The sequence below is a fragment of the Dermacentor silvarum genome, chromosome 10 (assembly GCF_013339745.2).
Source record: "Dermacentor silvarum isolate Dsil-2018 chromosome 10, BIME_Dsil_1.4, whole genome shotgun sequence".
Lineage (NCBI taxonomy): Eukaryota > Metazoa > Arthropoda > Arachnida > Ixodida > Ixodidae > Dermacentor > Dermacentor silvarum.
In genome coordinates, this window is record NC_051163.1 from 13,874,721 (window position 1) to 13,893,106 (window position 18,386).

At 46.5% G+C, this 18,386-nt stretch overlaps 1 protein-coding gene across 1 annotated transcript in view; it reads left to right on the plus strand.

Moving 5' to 3' along the window:
* Positions 1–18,163, plus strand: part of LOC119466631 (atrophin-1) — a 50,713-nt gene extending 32,550 nt beyond the window's left edge. Inside the window, exons 3-6 of the mRNA XM_037727149.2 lie at positions 3,874–4,152; positions 7,570–7,740; positions 9,063–9,378; positions 14,381–18,163. Of these exons, the coding sequence (XP_037583077.1) occupies positions 3,874–4,152; positions 7,570–7,740; positions 9,063–9,378; positions 14,381–14,479 (865 nt within the window). The 3' untranslated portion in view covers positions 14,480–18,163. The remainder of the gene's footprint in view (positions 1–3,873; positions 4,153–7,569; positions 7,741–9,062; positions 9,379–14,380) is intronic.
* Positions 18,164–18,386: the final 223 nt, after the last annotated feature.

An 18,386-nucleotide genomic window follows, 5' to 3' on the forward strand; every position in this document is an offset into this window, starting at 1 on the left:
TCTACTCGAAACTTAGAGTAGCGCTACATCGCTTGCATGGATGTTTACAGGACGCGCCGCCATCTCTACACATTGATGTTAGGTTGGTTTGCACTGCAGCGGGTGTTGCAGTACTCACCGTGGCATATCACATCGCAAAGGATAGTGATAATGCACATGTGAAAAGACCACCATGGTAGGCAAACGAGACCACATAAAGAGAGCAGATGTTCCAATACATAAGTGTATAAATGCGCGTCAAGGGGTAAATTGTGTCACTGTAATATCATCATCATCATCAGCCTATATTTATGTCCACTGCAGGACGAAGGCCTCTCCCTGCGATCTACAATTACCCCTGTCTTGCGCTACCTGATTCCAACTTGCGCCTGCAAATTTCCTAACTTCATCACTCCACCTAGTTTTCTACCGTCCTCGACTGCGCTTCCCTTCTCTTGGTATCCATTCTGTAACTCTAATGGTCCACCGGTTATCCATCCTACGCATTACATGGCCTGCCCAGCTCCACTTTTTCCTCTTAATGTCAGCTAGAATATCGGTTATCCCCGTTTGTTCTCTGATCCACACCGCTCTCTTCCTGTCTCTTAACGTTAGGCCTAACATTTTTCGTTCCATCGCTCTTTGTCCGGTCCTTAACTTGTTCTCGAGCTTCTTTGTTAACCTCGAAGTTTCTGCCCCATATGTTAGCACCGGTAGAATGCAATGATTGTACACTTTCTTTTCAACGACAGTGGTAAGCTCCCAATCAATGTAATATAATGGGCCATAATGACGACGCAATTAAACGCACCCTTGAACAGCGTAGTGACGATATACATATGATGGCAGCCCAGGCTTGTACTGTCCACAGAAACTAGTACCACATAGCTCGGAGGAAGTATTCCACCCATAAAACGTGTCCCAAGAACGACACGTCTCCCTGCGACACGAGACGTTCCATTCTCCGCATTGTTTCCCGGAAGAGCGTGCTCATGAGATGCTGCTCCGTCATTATCACGTGACTCCCGCGTCCGGCACGGGGGGCGCTCCTTCCTTTGTTTGCGCCGCTCTACCTCGCCTCGCAACCCTGCGGGTTAACGGGAGTATAATGCAACCCCGAGGAATGCTGCTCCGGCACAACACTGCGTCCCATCCCGTCATTACACCCCTCTCCCTCTCGTCCTCCTCGCCCTCTCTTTCAAGCGCGCCGCCAAGCTCGCCGACGTGACATAGAGGTCTCGCGTTCCTTGCGAGTCTCCGGCGCCAAGGCGATCCCCTTGGCCGCTTAAGAAGATAGCTCGAGCGGGCGCGCAATCGGATCAGAAGCGGCGTTCCTATTGTTTTCCAGCCTGGCGAGTATAGGCCACCTAGCCTTCCTCTTAGAAGGGGCGGCTAATAAAGCCAGGGATACACCGGAACTGGGACGTCGCATACCGAGAGTTCGCAAATGGTGCGCGTCGGCGACATATATCGAGGGAATAGGGAGACTTAGATTGCGTAACCAAGGCAGCTTAGTATACTTAAGAAGCTTAACTTCGCTTCAGTTCTTTTCTACGGGTCTTTCGAACTTTGTTTTTATTACGCTCATTTGAATGTATACGGCGAAAAGCGTATCCTTGCATTCAGTCGCCTCTTATTAAAATTTCTTAACAGCTGCAGTAGCAACTTTTGTTACCCGCCCTGGTGGAGTAGCAGCTTTGGCGTCGCGCTGCTAAGCCAGAGGGCGCGGGATCAAATCGTGGCCGAAGCGGACGCATTTCGGTGGGGGTTAAACGCAAAAACGCCCGTGTACCGTGCATTGGGTGCAGGTTAGAGAACCCCAGGTGATCGAAATTATTCCGGAGTCTCCCTACGACGTGCAGCATAATCATATCGTGGCTTTGGCACGTACAACCACAGATTTTATTTTTTAATTTTGTTGTTTTGCAGTATCAATGACCAAGCGAACAGACAAACCCTTTTGCGTTGTTCATTGATTTATTGATTTGTTATGGATTGTAAATGTTGGCAACAAGTACACTTCTGCACAACGTTGCGTTGTTAATTACTATATATTAGTGAGATGCTAAAGAAAAGTAGAATGAAAGTTGAATTTGTCAGCCGTGCGATATACAGGGCTTGCTACTTCAGACGGAGCGTTTGAATTGAGATGAAGATGACAAGAAAGTAAATAAAATAAAACAAATTAAAATAGGGATAAACAAACAAACGATGCCCACATTAGCAGTAAGTTACCGCGAAGGGGTTTGGAAGAACGTCGGCGTATATTTCCGAACAAGATCTTCTCTGGTAAAATTGCTGAGCGCCAAAACATTATGCGAGCTTCACTCAACGGCAGAATCCTCCTGCGAGGACATTGTTCTCAGAGGAAGGTCAGTGGTAGCGAGAGATCAATGTCTTGTGACCTGTGGTTCACCACAAGTATATACGGCTTGCCTTTGCGAATGGCGTCGCGTCTGCAGAGCTCGCTTCGTGGGCACTTTTAATAGTGCTTGCCGTTGACGTGGCGCTTTGTCGTATATGGCAACGCCGTGTCCAACGTTATCGCGCCGAGCGACCACGGAAGCCGGAAATTAGAAAACTCCGAGTCGATTCCCGTCTTTTCTTGCAAGTCGGAAGTCTTCCTTGTCCCTTTATTGAGCGCCGGTTGTGTCTCCAGGGCCATCAACGACACACAGCTTCCTTTCGGACACGCCATGCGCCCGGAAGCGATAAAACCACACTCGATGCCCGCCGGCCATTACAAATCTTCGAAATGGCGCAGTTTGTGGCATACAGCGATGTTACCGGACTAATACTCTGTTTATAAGCGGTTCTATTTCCGTTTAGTTGGTGTCGCCATATTGGGCTGTTATGCGAACGATACCTCAACCTTATGCGCTGTGACTTCAAGCGAGCACGGTCACGCAACACCGAATGTGTCCGTGCAGCAATCTTTAGGCGTACGAAAAGACCGTATAGTACCATCGATTGGTTCTTACAGTTGGAAAAAAGCCCGTGTTGACAGCCCACGATGGCGCCACTCCCAACGCTCCCGTAAAATGGTCTATACGTATAGCAGAGGGCGGGTTTCAAGTGCAGTATATGCCGCTTGTGGTACATGCAAAGTCTTTATTGAGGGAAACTAGAATGAGAAGCGCCCGCCGCGGTATAGCGCAGCGCCTATAGCGTGGCGCTGCTGAGCTCGAGGTCGCCGGTTCGATCCCGGCCGCGGCGGCCGCATTTTGTTGGAGGTGAAATGTAAGAACGGTCGTGTGCTTACATTCAAGTGCGCATTAAAGAACCCAAGCTGGTCAAATTCATTCCGTAGTCCGCCACTACGACGTGTCTCATAGCCAGATTTTGGTTTTGGCCCGTAAAACCCCAGAACTTATATGCTAGAATGAGAAACGCTGGTGTCACATCTGTGCCTGCATTATCCGTGGCCACGCGTGCAGTTTCGGTTTTGAAGAGAGAGAGAGAGAGACTAAGCTTTAATGATATGCTGGAGATTTTAGCCTTGATGTTCGCCTGACATGCTATTCCATGTGCTGGGTGATGATTATGATATATACAGTGATAAACACTTAACAGCACATACAGTCACACACACACACACGTATACGCTTGGATATATTTGCAAAGTTTAGTCATTAGGGCTCGTGGCCCGCAGTGCTTGAAGAGAGTGCTTTTATGTAGACTACGGAGAGAACGAGTGACAAAGAAGACTTGTCTGAAACAAATCCCCTTGCTGAAACGTTGGCTGCAGCCTGAAACATCCCTTGATCGCCAACTGTTGATCATTCCCAAATTAGCCTTTCATGCATTTGGCCCCCTTGCATGTCGGAAAGAGGCCATCGTACAGTTCCCTCGTTTCGGCGAGTGTTCACGCTGTCGCGTTTTCTTGCTGTTCAGCCGGCATAACCAGCAGCACAGCCACCACCACCATCAGCAGCTGCAGCAGCAGCTCCAGCAGCAGCTCCAGCAGCAGCAGCAACAGCAGCAACAGCACATCCACCAGCACCACCACCAGGGACCGCGGCGTCCGTCGTCGCCGTCGGACGAGACCAGCAGCTCGTCGGACGACCGCGAGGAGATGGCCCGCTCGCTGGTGCGGAGACCCGGAGGAGGAGGAGGACACCCGAACAAACACTGGGCACCGGGCGCCGGCCACGACTTCCGCGGAACGCTCAGGTATTATTATTTTTATTATTTCATTTGTAAACATATACACAGGAACGAGAAAGCGAGGAGCAAGGCTGGCACCTGCCACCGGAAGGGGCACAACGCCTGCCTACTCTTCAGAAAGGAGGGTAGGCATTATGCGCTACATTTGAACGCATATGAGCGGGCATGTATCTCTGGGGTATGTATACATACCCCAGAGACCCCTGGTAGATTATATGGCTCATTGCCTCGAATCCTTCTCAGTGTTATCTCGGAAGAAATTATGTAATTACCAAGGATCCTACAGGGAGATGAAAACAACAGTTTATGTACACTATTTACACTACGACAGCGAGTGGCGTCAAAACAACAACAAAAAATGGCCGACCGGGAAACACCTCGCCCTCCCTTTCGTTTGCTGCACTGCAAGCTGCCTCTTCGTCCGCAGGATAAGTGGCTCATAATATATTCTTCCCGGATATGAAGTCAAGTGCATGTGGAAACGTGTGCGAGTGGCTTAGTGATAATCTTGCCGTTATCGTTCGGGAAATTTGACAGTAATTTGATCTAGACCGTTCTGCCATAAAAAGACGACGATTTACGCGTATATAAGCACCCGAGAAATGCGTTTCGAACACCGCAAGTTGACATAAATCCAGGATGCAGCACCACACACGATGGCACAAGTTACGCTCTATGGTACACCCGCCACACGATAGTACACCTTTATCTCCTTGTTTCGCAACGAAAAGCGGTTTTACCAGAAACATAAGGAACGGTAGTTTACCAAAGGTCACCGATCCAGCCGGCGAATGCGGCGCCGCCGCCCGGAAGGCACGGCAAGCACACCGCGCCGCGTATCTAGGCACACCTGCGCCTTTGGAATTAGGCACCATCTAGATACGCTCTGCACCTACAACGTGAATATAGCAACGTAGCTTCTTCGCTGTTCTTGATGAGAAAAATGAAGTCAGTTTGACTCGGAAGGCAAAGCATCGATTACGATAGCAAAGTAGTGACAGCTATACGAAGTAAGGATAGTTGTTTTATCGGTCGTATAAACTTGTAAACATAGGCACACTAATTAAATTAACAAGCATGGTCTCACGCGCGCACAAGCAAACATGAACACATTTCACTCGATGACCGCGCACACTCGCTGTCAAAACGCTGAAGTGAGGAAGCGCGGCTACAGCAGCGAGCGATGTTATCGCCCTTGGGCTCTATACAGAACATCACGGCGACGGCGATGGCAGAAATGCGCCTGGAGTGTCCATATAATGGCTATCGCAATAATATTACCAGCAAACGGAGGCCTCAGGAGAGCTCCTAGCGTTATAATGAGGTGGGCGGCGCAGAATCTCCAAGGCCACCCTAGGGACAGCGGGTCCGCCGATGAACGACTTTACAAAAACCTACAAACACTAATCAAATTACATCACTACAGATTAATTATCCGCTCAGCTGGACATTATCAGCCAAAAAGAAAAAAAGAATTTATTCACTAGTTTGACTAATTACAATAAATAACTGTTTAGTTACGAACTTTACGACTCATGTTTATACTGGATAATTGAAGCGAATAGTCATAAACGTCTACTTACAGCTGTAACCTATACTTTCTACATTTAAAAATGTCGATGGTTGCGCAAATTTATTCGTACAATTTACCCGATTACACACGCGGCACCGCGAAGCGCGGCCTCCTGTCCAACCCCTCTGTGCTGTAATTAGTGTGGCGTAAAATGAAGCTACTGTTGCACTTCTCTCTTTCCACGAACTGATTCCGATTTGCCGTTTGCGCAACTCAACGAGAGGGACGCATAGTCGCTTCAGCGGCAGGGGCGGGACAGGCCAAGTTATCGGGCGGCATGACAAAGCCTTTTTTACGCCACCTGACTACGTAACAAGGGGGGTTGGATGGAGAGCCGCGCTTTGCCGGCACCGCTCGCGCAGAATTATGTACGTTGAACGAATAATTTGACGCCAGGTATTTCGGTCCACACAGCCGTTCTGAAATGTAGTAGCACAGAACTATACTTATATGACGATTCCCTTCGACTTTCTAGTATAAACATCTGCCGTAAAGTTTGTAACTAAGATTCGTAATTAACGCAATTACATTAGCGAATTCATTGATTTGGCTTTTCTTGCAAATAATGTCCGCTTGGGCATAGATAATTCATCTATAGTGACTTGAATCGAGCAACATTCCTGGGCTTTTTATTGCGATAGCAATTATATGGACACTTCAACCGGATTTCTGCCGTCGGCGATCGCCGTCGCCGTGAGGTATAAAGTCCAAGGGCGATAAATCGTCGCCGCGCGCCGTATGCGCGAGCGAAAGCGCGCGGGGGACGCGCGCTATCACGGAGAGCGAACGCACGGCGGAAAGCAAACGCGATGGTCGCGCGAAAGGCCGTGGGGGTATGGGAGGGAGGGAGGGAGGGTGGCGGGGTGACGCTGTGCTGCGGCACCGAAGGCGTATCTTGCAACCAGGGCACAAGGGGAACTTGCCGCTCAATCTCCCACGTGAAAGCAAGAAAGCGGGAAGGCAGCGCGGGAGGGAGGGGGGGGGGGGCGCAGCTTCTACTCTGCCAACGCTCGTACTTTGCCCGGCTGTGGCGGTCGCCCGCACCGTCTCTTATCTCCACACGGCTCTGACCTTTGCGTGCGCTGTGCATTCGCCGCTCAATTTCCGTTGAAGCGATAGACCGCACGAACCTGCGCCCGCTGCGGCGGCTGCGCTTGCTGCCAGCGTTCTGACAGTCGTTGTCTGCGGTCATTCAGTGTGATCTATTCATGTTTGCTTGTGCGCGCTGACACCACGCTTGTTAATTCAGTTAGTAAGCGAATGTGTCCAAGTTTATGCAGCCGATAAAACTACTTTCCCTACTCCGAATAGCTCTCTACTAATTTGCTATCGCAATTGATGCTTCGCCTTTCGGGCGAAACTACGACATTTTTTTAAGTTTTCGAATTAGAAAAGAACACTATTTATCCACGCCATTCGCGCTTGTAGAGCTTCACAGCTCGATGCTGTATAGACACTTTACCTAATGGTGCTGCGACAACCCTGTGTGAAAAACTGTAGATTCGAAATAAGTGCAATCACTAATATGGCTACTGCCCACATCAGCTCCTGTTACAGAATGAACATGCGATGGTAGTAGTCGGTTCCTTGCTGGACTAATCGGAAAGTATCGTCTATGTGACTTTAATGAACGTTGTGACTCCATGAGAATGCATAGATTCGGCAGCCCCTAGGCAAATGCAAAAACTCGGCAGCTCTAGGTGATGCTCATCATGCACATGTTGTCTAATGTCCGTACACCTTTCCGCTGACCACTCCGCGGACCCTGCCCGCAATATCCACGGATCTTAGAAACACTGATGTTCTCGAAAAACACAGAAGCGTCAAACCTTGTGTGTGCGCATGTGCAGGTCCACGCGTAGCGTTCCGGCCCTGGCCCTGGCCACGTGGGACGGCGAGCCGTGCCCGTCCACGGCCACGGCCCGGCCGCCTTCTACCCGCCGACGCACGGACACCCGCCACCTCCAGCCACTCCGCAGCAAGGCATGCCACCACCACCCATGTCGGCCCAGGCAACCATGAGAAGGTGAGCACATGTTCACGAGTAGTGGTGTAAGGAGACCTGAGAGAGAAACAAGGAATACATTCTTAATTAAGGTGACGGACGTGATGGATTCGATGACAGCCAGGCGAGCCCGAACATGGGCTAATGATCGAAACACAAGTCCAGAGGGCAGTTTGCACGTTCGGGTTGAAATACCTTCCTTCGTGTGTAAAATCAACGGTCGAAGGTACCCGTCGTTCATAATCGTAGCTATCGCGAAGCAGAATCTAATTGTCACATTGAGACACTAGTGGCAGTAAATGCAAGTGATAAAATCTTAGTCGGTTATCTGCCCGAAAGTTTTAGCAGAGCAAAATCACGTAGAGAAAGCCGTCATCGGTATTTACCGGAGACTAACGTCGACCTACGAAAACCGGGAAAGCGGTGGTTATCCGACATTCGTGGAATTCGTCGTCCGTGTGCATCTCCGTCAGCTGCCACTCTAGAAAGTTGTCACGGCAGCTGACATCGTGAACTGGTCGTGTGATTGGCTGTGCGTTCACCAAAGGGATGGATACGTTGAGACATCTCGAATTTTCAGACGCACGCGCCGGTTCTTCGTAGAAACTTTATTGTAAAGATGGAAAGGAGAAATGGGAACGGAACGTTATGGGTGGGGCCCAATTCCAGGGCCCCACTGGCTTCAGGCTATTGTACCAGGTCACCAGCAACACCAAAAACAAGCATCTAGTTGAGCAGACGCGAGACACGAGTTCAGCGCATCGCCTCCACTCGTGACACGACGACCATGCAACCGCATGAAATTGCGCTAGGTGAGCTTGCATCGGGAATCACGAACACTGACATTTGGAGCGATGTGTAATTTGTAGAAACTGCGTTTGGTTAGTGGTAGTACGGAGGTACAGTTCAAGATACGAAGACACGTTCGTTCTGTTTAATAAATTTAATGTGCATTTCAGCCGCATTGAAACGGACGCCACACCCACCTCAAAACATTTGCATTCCTACGTCATATTTCCATAAATATTGCATTGCATTTACATCATTAACATTAAATTTGTATAATCCACTTATCACATTTGCATCAATTTTCACAAACATTTGCAGATTTCAAGTTTAGTAACCTTATATCTTTGCTTTATTATTTGCGCAAACATCAAGGACCGACGCCCACATATAAGCAGGATATTCTGAATATTTTCGTATCCAGCGTGCACAAAACGAAACCAACTTCAACATCTTTTCTGAGGATTCTACTCTTAGTACGTACTAAACTAAGATGCTCAGGCCTGCGTAAAGAACCTAGCGAGCGTCTCTTGAGCTCCGCATTCGACGCAGGTTCGGCTCTATGTTCGACGTGCGGCCCGGGTTCTACCCGCTGACGCCGCTGGACCGCAAGTCGATGCACGGCTCCATGAGCGTGCTGAACGTGCCCCCGCCTCTTCCCCCCGTGCTGCCCCCGGTGGGCGGTCCCCCCCTGCCCCCCATGGGCCCGCCGCCGTTCCTGCCCCCTCCGCACCTGATGCCTCCCATGATGCGGCCCCGGCCGTACGTGTACCCGGCCGAACCGCTACCCACGCGGGACCCGTACCGCTCCAAGACGCCCGTCCTTCAGCAGCCCAAGATGGAACAGGACTACTACTCGGTGGACCAGGTACGACTGGGGTATTCGGTAAAAGGACATTGCGAATTGGGCGAGCTGGAAAGTAATCGTGATGACCGGGGGGGGGGGGGGGGGGGGGGGCGAAGAAAGACGAACGCAGAGTAGACCTGTGTTGGCCCATCACTTGTTTCGTCTTTCTGCGGCCTGATCATCGTGAATGCGTGGTATTTATTATTTATTTATTTATTTATTTATTTATTTATTTATTTATTTATTATTTATTTATTTATTTATTTATTTATTTATTTATTTATTTATTAACGCGATAGCGTTTAGGGCCCCGTGTCGCAGAAAATCCGGCGTCGGCAACCGGCGTGTGATCACAGGTGGCGGAGAAAATCATCTAACCACATCGACCGCGCAGGCACTCCACGTGGTGCCAGCTATTGGTGAACAAAATTGAATTTCTCACAGTGAAATTCGTCAGAAAAATGGCGTCGGATTCGCCGTCGGATTGTTTACCAATCGGCGTCGGACTGTAATTTGAATGGACGAGAAAACCTAATTCTGCTACGGGGAAACTCAAACACAAACTCCTTTTCCAGCATTTCTACGAGACCTGCGCGCGTCGGGGCAATAGCAAACAATTAATAAAATGATAAAAAAAAGGTGCTAGGGCCTTCACATTTTAATATAAGACCACTTATATTGCCCCTGGGAAAAACGTCTTTCCAGCAATGCATTTCAGTTTAAAAGTGAAACCGACTTTAAGGGATCCGTGTAAGCTTGGTCTTTGTAAGTTGGCTTTCCCACGTTCAGTGTTGCAGTGAATGAAGCCTACTTGCCGTATGCGAGCGATGCGATGCGAACGGTTCCCGATAACGCTATCGCGTTCTACTCTTAGAGGCGAAGCTTAAGCGTCCTCCAATTTTTATTTATTTATAGCTATGACAGAAAAATACGCATAAATATTCATTACTGCACAGAAGTCCATAAATATAACAAAAAAATATAAAACAATTGATTAATTTTTAGTATACAAATTAGCTAGGGCATTCGGAATGCATGGTGGTCTAGAATAGTTTGCAACTAATGCATGGAGGTGATTCCACTCGCTTGATATGTTTGGTAGTTAAGAATTAGAAAATTAAGTAGTCGGACAATGGTGGAACCCTGACTTTATAAGTGTGATCTGGTCTACGTGAAATTTATTATGAGTTTGGGCAGTGCTGCCGTACTGGCCATCTGCAGCGTTACATGCGCGCCACCTGTGGGCCTAATATAGCAGAGAGAAAGCGATTAGTGCTGCTAATGTTCGCCTCATCGAATAACCTAGCTCAATGATAAGGATTATGCTACCTGCCACAGGCGATTTCTAAAAATTCCGTAAAACCTAAAAATGAACACCCTGTATAATAGGGAGAAAAGGCGGGGAGCTTAACCAGAACTACTTACGGTCTGCTAACCTGCGCGGTGGTTTAAGGTGTGGGCGATTAAAAGATGAAAGCAGAAACGGGAGAAGCAGCGCAGGCGTATTTTCAACAATACTGGCAGCGCAGCCGCAGTCTCACAAAGCCAACAGACAGTGAAGTCAATGAAAATAAAGATGAAAGCAAATTTTTGAACATGTACTGTCGAAATATTTGAAACGAAAGGCAAATTAAGCAATAACCTTGTCATTTAAAAAAAGTAAAAGGAAAAAGCTCCGCGCCCGCCATAATAGCCCCAAGAGCAGGTGGCTGACAGCCTAACGTTCCCAGGGCTCGGTTAAATCTACAATCACCTGCTTTTTGATGTTTTCAAAACCATTTAACAAATTTTTCGCGTTTACCTCTTCTTTGATGTTGCTCAAACTTGGCACAGAGATGACTTTCTTATTCCTATCGCTCAGTATAACAGTTCCTTTTGCTATTTATTTGTCAAAAACAAAATAATGGAAACTCGCATTCGTCTGCGGCCTTCATGATGTCCGCATCGCATCCCCCAGCGAGTAAGGGCAATTAATCCCGAGGGTCATGCTTTGAACTACTGCTGATGATCGAAGCGACCAGGTGACGTCACAGCTACAATATTTAAGACAACACATAGCACGTCGACCGGCTTGCACTAATGTGACTTCGGGTTTGTTTCTTGATTTCTTGACAAACCAGGCAATGAACAGTGCCAATTATTATAGATCTTTTTTAGTTAAACAGGTACCTACAGCACCCGCTAGAGGCATTGTGGCAGGAAGCATAATTACTCAAATTACATAAATGAGAACATACAAGACGCGGTACATAATTGCAGATTGAACAACCAGGGTCATAGAGTGCGGCCTTCCTGCGAAATTTGTGCAGAATCAAAACAGCGGCAAGCGCAAGAGAAAGTGACGATGGGGAGGGCAAAAAAATGATGGTTTTAATGAACATGAACACATGAAGTCTGTTCAAAGTCTCAAATTCAGGCCACCCCTGTACAGGAACTTGGTAGTGATTTATAGAACATCCCACCGATTTTGAGGGTCCAGCCAAGGTTCCAAGAGCAACTTTATCGGCCAAAAGTTGATCGTCTAAATTTGACAAATGTTCTGACTGTCGTTCAAACAAGACAAACGTTTCCCAGGACGACAGGAACAGCAAGTGATCAATAGCGAGAGAACACGAGAAGAGTCAGCCTGAAGCCGACATTTCACCAACGGAACTTGAAAATACCCGTATACCTCGACAACAATTAAAACGGACGCCGACCACCAAAGTTTAAATATTGTTACGTGTAGAAGGACACAGACGAAAGAGGCTATTTACAGGCTATTTACACTGGATCCAGTCAGCCAGGCACACACTAACAATATATATATATATATATATATATATATATATATATATGTGTGTGTGTGTGTGTGTGTGTGTGTGTGTGTGTGTGTGTGTGTGTGTGTGTGTGTGTGTGTGTGTGTGTGTGTGTGTGTGTGTGTGTGTGTGTGTGTGTGTGTGTGTGTGTGTGTGTGTGTGTGTGTGTGTGTGTGTGTGTGTACAAGATTATAGATACAGGGCATATGAGGTATACGGGTGAATTCAAGAGTTGGACGGAAACCCATCTGGTCAGGAATATGCATGACAACAATTAAAATGGACACCGACCACGAATATAATATATATGTTCCGTCCAACTCTTGACTTCACCCATACACCTCATATGCCCTGTATCTATAATCTTGTATTATCATATGGTATCATGTATGAATTCCTCTATGAAAACGAATATGATCCCGTATAAACCATATGGCCATATTGAATTATGGTACTGAGCATACGGGTCCTTTTTATTGGGGTAGGCTTGTTCAGGCCACAGAGGAAGACAGGTCGCCATGTCGGAACGTTGCCGTCAAGTTGAAGCATCTCTTTTTGGTCCCCTGCTTATCTGCAAGTGATTGTGTTTCCACTGCATACCGTATTGCAGATGCACAACGCGTGTTCTATAGTCGCAGGTAGAACGCACACCTAGCAACTCAACAAGACACCGCACCAACGCTTCGTAAACCTTCAAGACGATACACTATAAATAGCTTGACTGCCAGCAAAACAACCTTTCGCTCAAACCAGTCAATCAAAAAAGTGTGAGCTTTGAGAAAACGATGGTAGAAAGCGGCAATCGATGACGACAGCGAATTACGTGCCGCCTAGTTTCGCGTCGCCGATTCGGGTGCGAAATTCCAGGAAAGTATATTTTCCCGTTCAATTTCATTGTGGGAACTGCAGCATGTGAGATCACGAACATCATTTTTACTCTGATACCTTTTAGTGCGAGCAGAGTCAAACCTCGTAATAACGAAGTGGAATGTAACGAAATAATGGATATAACGAAGTGGGTGAAATTGCCCTTGAAACTGACAGAGATTTAGAGTGGAGTACATGCAGAAAACTAGGTGGGGTGATGAAGTTAGGAAACTTGCAGGCGCAAGTTGGAATGAGCTAGCGCAAGGCAGGGGTAATTGAAGATCGCAGGGAGAGGCCTTCCTCCTGCAGTGGACATAAATATAGTCTGATGATGATGACATGCAGTGATGGCTATAACGAAGTAATTCTGCCCCCCTGCACTTAAAGTTCATTATAAGGAAGTTTTATAGCATTTTTAACCTTCTGGCAGATTTTATATCTAATATCGGATGTTTGCTTTTAATTTTTAGTGAACTTTGTGGATCATTGAAAAATTACGTTTTGTACTTTTTCTTTATGCTTTCATTAAACCAGTCTTTTGCTGTATTGTTAAATTTGGATGTACTGCATATTGATGGTTTCCTCTCAACAACCCGCCGTGGTTGCTTAGTGGCTATGGTGTTGGGCTGCTAAGCACGAGCGCGCGGGATCGAATCCTGGCCACAGCGGCTGCATTTTGATGGGTGCGAAATGCGAAAACACCCGTGTGCTTAGATTTAGGTGCACGCTAAAGAACCCCAGGTGGTCTAAATTATTCCGGAGTTCCCCACTGCGGCGTACCTCATAATCAGATCGTGTTTTTGGAAAGTAAAACCTCATAATTATTTTTTTTTCCTCTCAACAGTACGCCATGTACAATGGGCACTCAGGTTTCCTTCAAGCGAAGTTGTGACTTTCTGCCTGTGCCTTCCCACATTCTGAGGATGTACACAAACTAATCAAGCAAATCAAACTGCCGAATCTGCAAAAATCGAGTCCTGCAAAGAGTACTTTACCAGACTAACCTGGATTTGTGTTTCTGTTCAGTTTCGCCTTATACCTCTTGTCCTAAAGATATGGCACTTAAAAATAAAAAATGGAAATCTAGGGTCTTACGTGCCAAAGCCATGATATGATATGAGGCACGCCGAAGTGGCGGAACTCCGGAATAATTTTGTCTACCTAGGGATCTTTAACGTGCACCTAAAAGTCCAAGTACAGAAGCGATTTTTTTCACTGTGGCCCATCGTAATGTGGCTGCCACGACCGGGAAACGAACCCGCGACATCGCGCTTAGAAGCGCCACGCCATAGACACCAAGCTACCGCGGCAGGTAATGATATGACAAGAGTAATCCTGTCTTTCTCTTTCCACGGTAGGTCTGCTGCAAGGGTCACCTCATCGTGCTTTGGATCATCCTGGCGGTGGTCACGATAGGCGTAATCCTCGGCATAATCTTGGGGGTCACCGTCACCTAAGCCTACACTTCACCGACGGGACTCAATTGAATAGCGGGGGGGATTTTTCAAGGATGCCTACTGGTTCAACGCATTCGCGAACTTCTACCTGACTGAGCCTGTCTGCGGTGTCCTACCAAAGTGGTGTTGCACACTTCAAAGCGACAACTGGTTGGCACTGCTTGTTAACTTTTTTGTTGTACTATCGCAAAAAAATATATATTTTTGTGTTGTTTTCTTCAGTACATCACACATTCAGTAGAGTTTCCTAGCAGACCGAGAATCCTGTTCCAGTGCGATTTCGGAGCCACTGCGCATGCGCTTAAGAACACACACACGTCACTTTATTTTTAATTTTTTTTCATTAAGTACATGTTGCTCGCTGTGTTCGTGGTATGTAACATTAACTGCTGCCATGTAGAAAGGTCTTAAGACGAAAACAGCGCGAAAACAGTCACATAGCAAGTGACGTACATTGTGTTGCGTCAGTGCTTTCGTACTCCGGCCGTTTTTTATTGAGGACTTGAAAGCTTTTAGCAAAATTTACGCAGCTAGGGACGTTCGAAAGGAAATTCGAAGCGTCGCTTCAAAGTCTAACTATGCAAGAGAAACAGGTCTTTCCACAGAAACTAATAGAATGTTTAGGTCACACAAAGTCGTCATTTAAGTTGTACTTAACATGGCACCATTCTGGTCGTGTGAGTTCGCAAGAGTCCTATTCACAATATATAGCAGTATTTTGCATAGTAATGTATAATGCATAAATGTATTCTGCTTCAACTGCTGTAACATGTTCACTTAACGGAACTGCGACATTTCTTCTTTGTTGCAGAGTTACAAGGCTGGCATAGTCAAACTTTACATATATATTTTTTTTAATTCCGTGAATTTTTACAGAAGCAGCCGATGACCGAAATTAGAATGCTGCTCTCAATAGCGCCACTTAAATTCGATTCACTCCTAAATGGAACAAATTTCACATAAATAAGTTTAGTGCGTAGCTATTTACAGAATTTATTTATTTCATACTGTGCATGTACTTGAATACGAACTGCCTCTGGTAAGGATTCCTCTTTGGGCGAAACGTTACCTCTGGAGCGTATATTAGGATTCATGAAAACACAGATATCATTTTTCTAGGCATCCAACACCAAATTTGATGAAGGCTGTTTCAATCGAAAGACTTGAAATCAACCACTGTTATAAAGGAGATTTTACTTTTGGGCCACGACTTTTGCTGGAAATCAAATTGCATGCAAAATTTGCTGAAAATCGAAAATATTAAACCCCTGAAGCAGCAAATTTACATTTCCATGCAGCACCAGTAAAAAATATATAATAATTCTGTTACAGCATTCATTGGGACATTTCAACCGTACAAAAGAGACCACTTAAGATATACAAATAATAATGAATCAAAACCAGTAAAAAAGATATATTTTTGCAGCATTTATTGCGACATCTCAACCGTAAAAAAGAGATATGTTATAGACCACTCGAACATACATAAATAATTAATGAATCAAGCCTTTGCATAACTCCGTAAACAGTGTAACGATTTGACGTGAGCTGGCAACATAAACATCAAACTTGCCCTCAAGTCTCTCTAATAGATGTAGCGTGCAGAATTTTGTTATCTGTTTTTTATGCTTAGCTACGAAATTACAAACTTCGCGTTCAATTTTGTTTCTTATTTGCAGATTTTCGGCAATTTTTTCAAAGCAGCTTGAGGCCCAACATAAAAATCATGCTTCTTAGAGTAACTACAATAAAGGTTTCCGTATTAAACGCAATAAATTTCACACATATTGATTCCGTGATAGTCTTATGAGAGCGTTCCAGCGCTTCCTATGTATTTGAATAGGCAAATCAAATTTGGCCCCAAGATAGACAATCTTAAATTGCCGAGGCGGCTTTGCGCAGTTGCAGTGGCTCCAAATCAGCGCAAGTGCCTCTCTTACTGGATTCTCGGTCTCTCGCAAATCTGCATATTTCCAATGACGAATTGTCATTGACGGCAGCGCGTTCCTTTCCGTCCGCAGTCGCCATGCGCGAGTTCTATCGCGATATATATTTTTTTCTTTCCCATTCCACTTAACGGTGGCAGATATTGTTACGTCACTACGACACGTTCTAAGTAGCATCTCCTCGAGTACACTGACCTCGCCAATAATGCAGTTAAAACAAATAAAGAGCATTTCCTGCTTATCGCATTAGTCCTATAAATGCCCATCACGTCTCCTCTGTAAGGCCTAGGGAGTGAGCGGCACGCTATGGAGTGTACTATATTTTCCCGTCGCGATATTCAGGCCTGAGGCGAAAGGTGGCCCCTATACGGAAGCACGTGGTGTGGACTGCGGGATACTTGTCGTTATCTCGATGTTCCCTCGCGACTGGTGCGTGTGCGCGCACACATCGCTGGCCTAAGACTCTTAGGACTGCGTTGCTCAGCTCGTTCGTCGCGTCAGGTAGATAGGAGAGAAATGTTTCGATGTCGTCGCCTCGGACATACACTGCCGCGAAAGACGCGATTCGTGAACACTGATAGCAGGAAGTGTACAGTATTTAAGAAAGGTAAGCGTGGCACCAATTATATTGCCCTGGTGTCGATTGAACGTAAGCTATAGGTTGTAGCAGAGACCGACGCAGAAAGAAAAGCGCGGGTGGCCACATCCGGCAACGAGCTTCAAGCAGGTCACGTGACATGGGGTAGTCGCGGTGGAGAAGTGCGAACAAGCAGCCCCGAACTAAGGGGCTGTAATTTTCCAATGCCGGCATAAGGAGTGTCTCGGATAGCCCTTGTAAATGATTGTATTCCGGCAAGTAGCTGATGTTACGCCCAAAACTTGTTGAAGGTGGCGCAGCAAGTCGACATTTCTTTTTCTCTCTCGCTTTTTGCTACCGGATATGCACTTCTAAACTGCCCTTGATGAACGCACAGAGTACGGTTTGGGCCATAGCTCCAGTAGTTCGGGACCCGGCGCACGGCCCGCAGCCCACCCCGCTTCCCTTTCTTGGTATGTATAGAATAATTGCCGGACAGTGTGTATAGTAATTGCCGGACATTTAAGTGACTAGCGAATGTCAGTTGCCACCCGCCACCCTCGGTGCCTTTCTTATGAGCACTTCACACGCCGCTGCGTGGCGTTAGACATAACAGGGTGTTTCCTCGGAAGGCGCGGTCACTGAAAAGTTAAATCTGTAATCATGGCTGGGTGTACTGGTAAAGGCAGCAAAGCTGTTACGAATAGATTTCTTTCTTTTTTGGCAACATGCTTTTTTGTCCAAGAGTCATCACTGTTTGGGGCACCACGATTCCGGTGCTTTCGGCCGTGTTCACGTTACTCTTGCCAGTACCGTGTGCCTCACTCAAACAGTGGTAAATGAGTGCAGATTTTGTTTGACAAATGCTCAGGGTGCACGGTTTGCCGTGTCTAAAATGAATGCGTCCTTACAGGGGGGCACCCCACGAACTCTGGTTGTAGCGAGCATCCATGAATTGTTCCCTGTTTGGTTGACTTCGCTGAAGGAGTGTTCATAAAGAATGTAGCGCCAGTGCATTCATCAGAACTGCCGGCTACAAATCGTGCCTTTTTTAATATGAAGTACATTACTGAGAGTATGTATCTGAATGAGTTGTGTATCTTTAACATAATGATAGTAATATATGTGTCGAATATTAAAGCTTTCTTTCTTCAAAACCCACGAGTGCATTCTTGTCTTTTTTACTTCGGTTGCTGCCACGGAGTAAGGAAACTTTGATGGAATTCCACTGGTAGATCTTCAGTAAGTTATCTATTCTCGGTCGAGAGTGTATGTCGAATTTCTTTTTCTTAATATCGCATCACATCGCATGTGTCTTTTACTTGCTATAAGAATACCTTCTCATCACTTGAACAAGTAAACTGCTTCAAATAGATCAATGTAA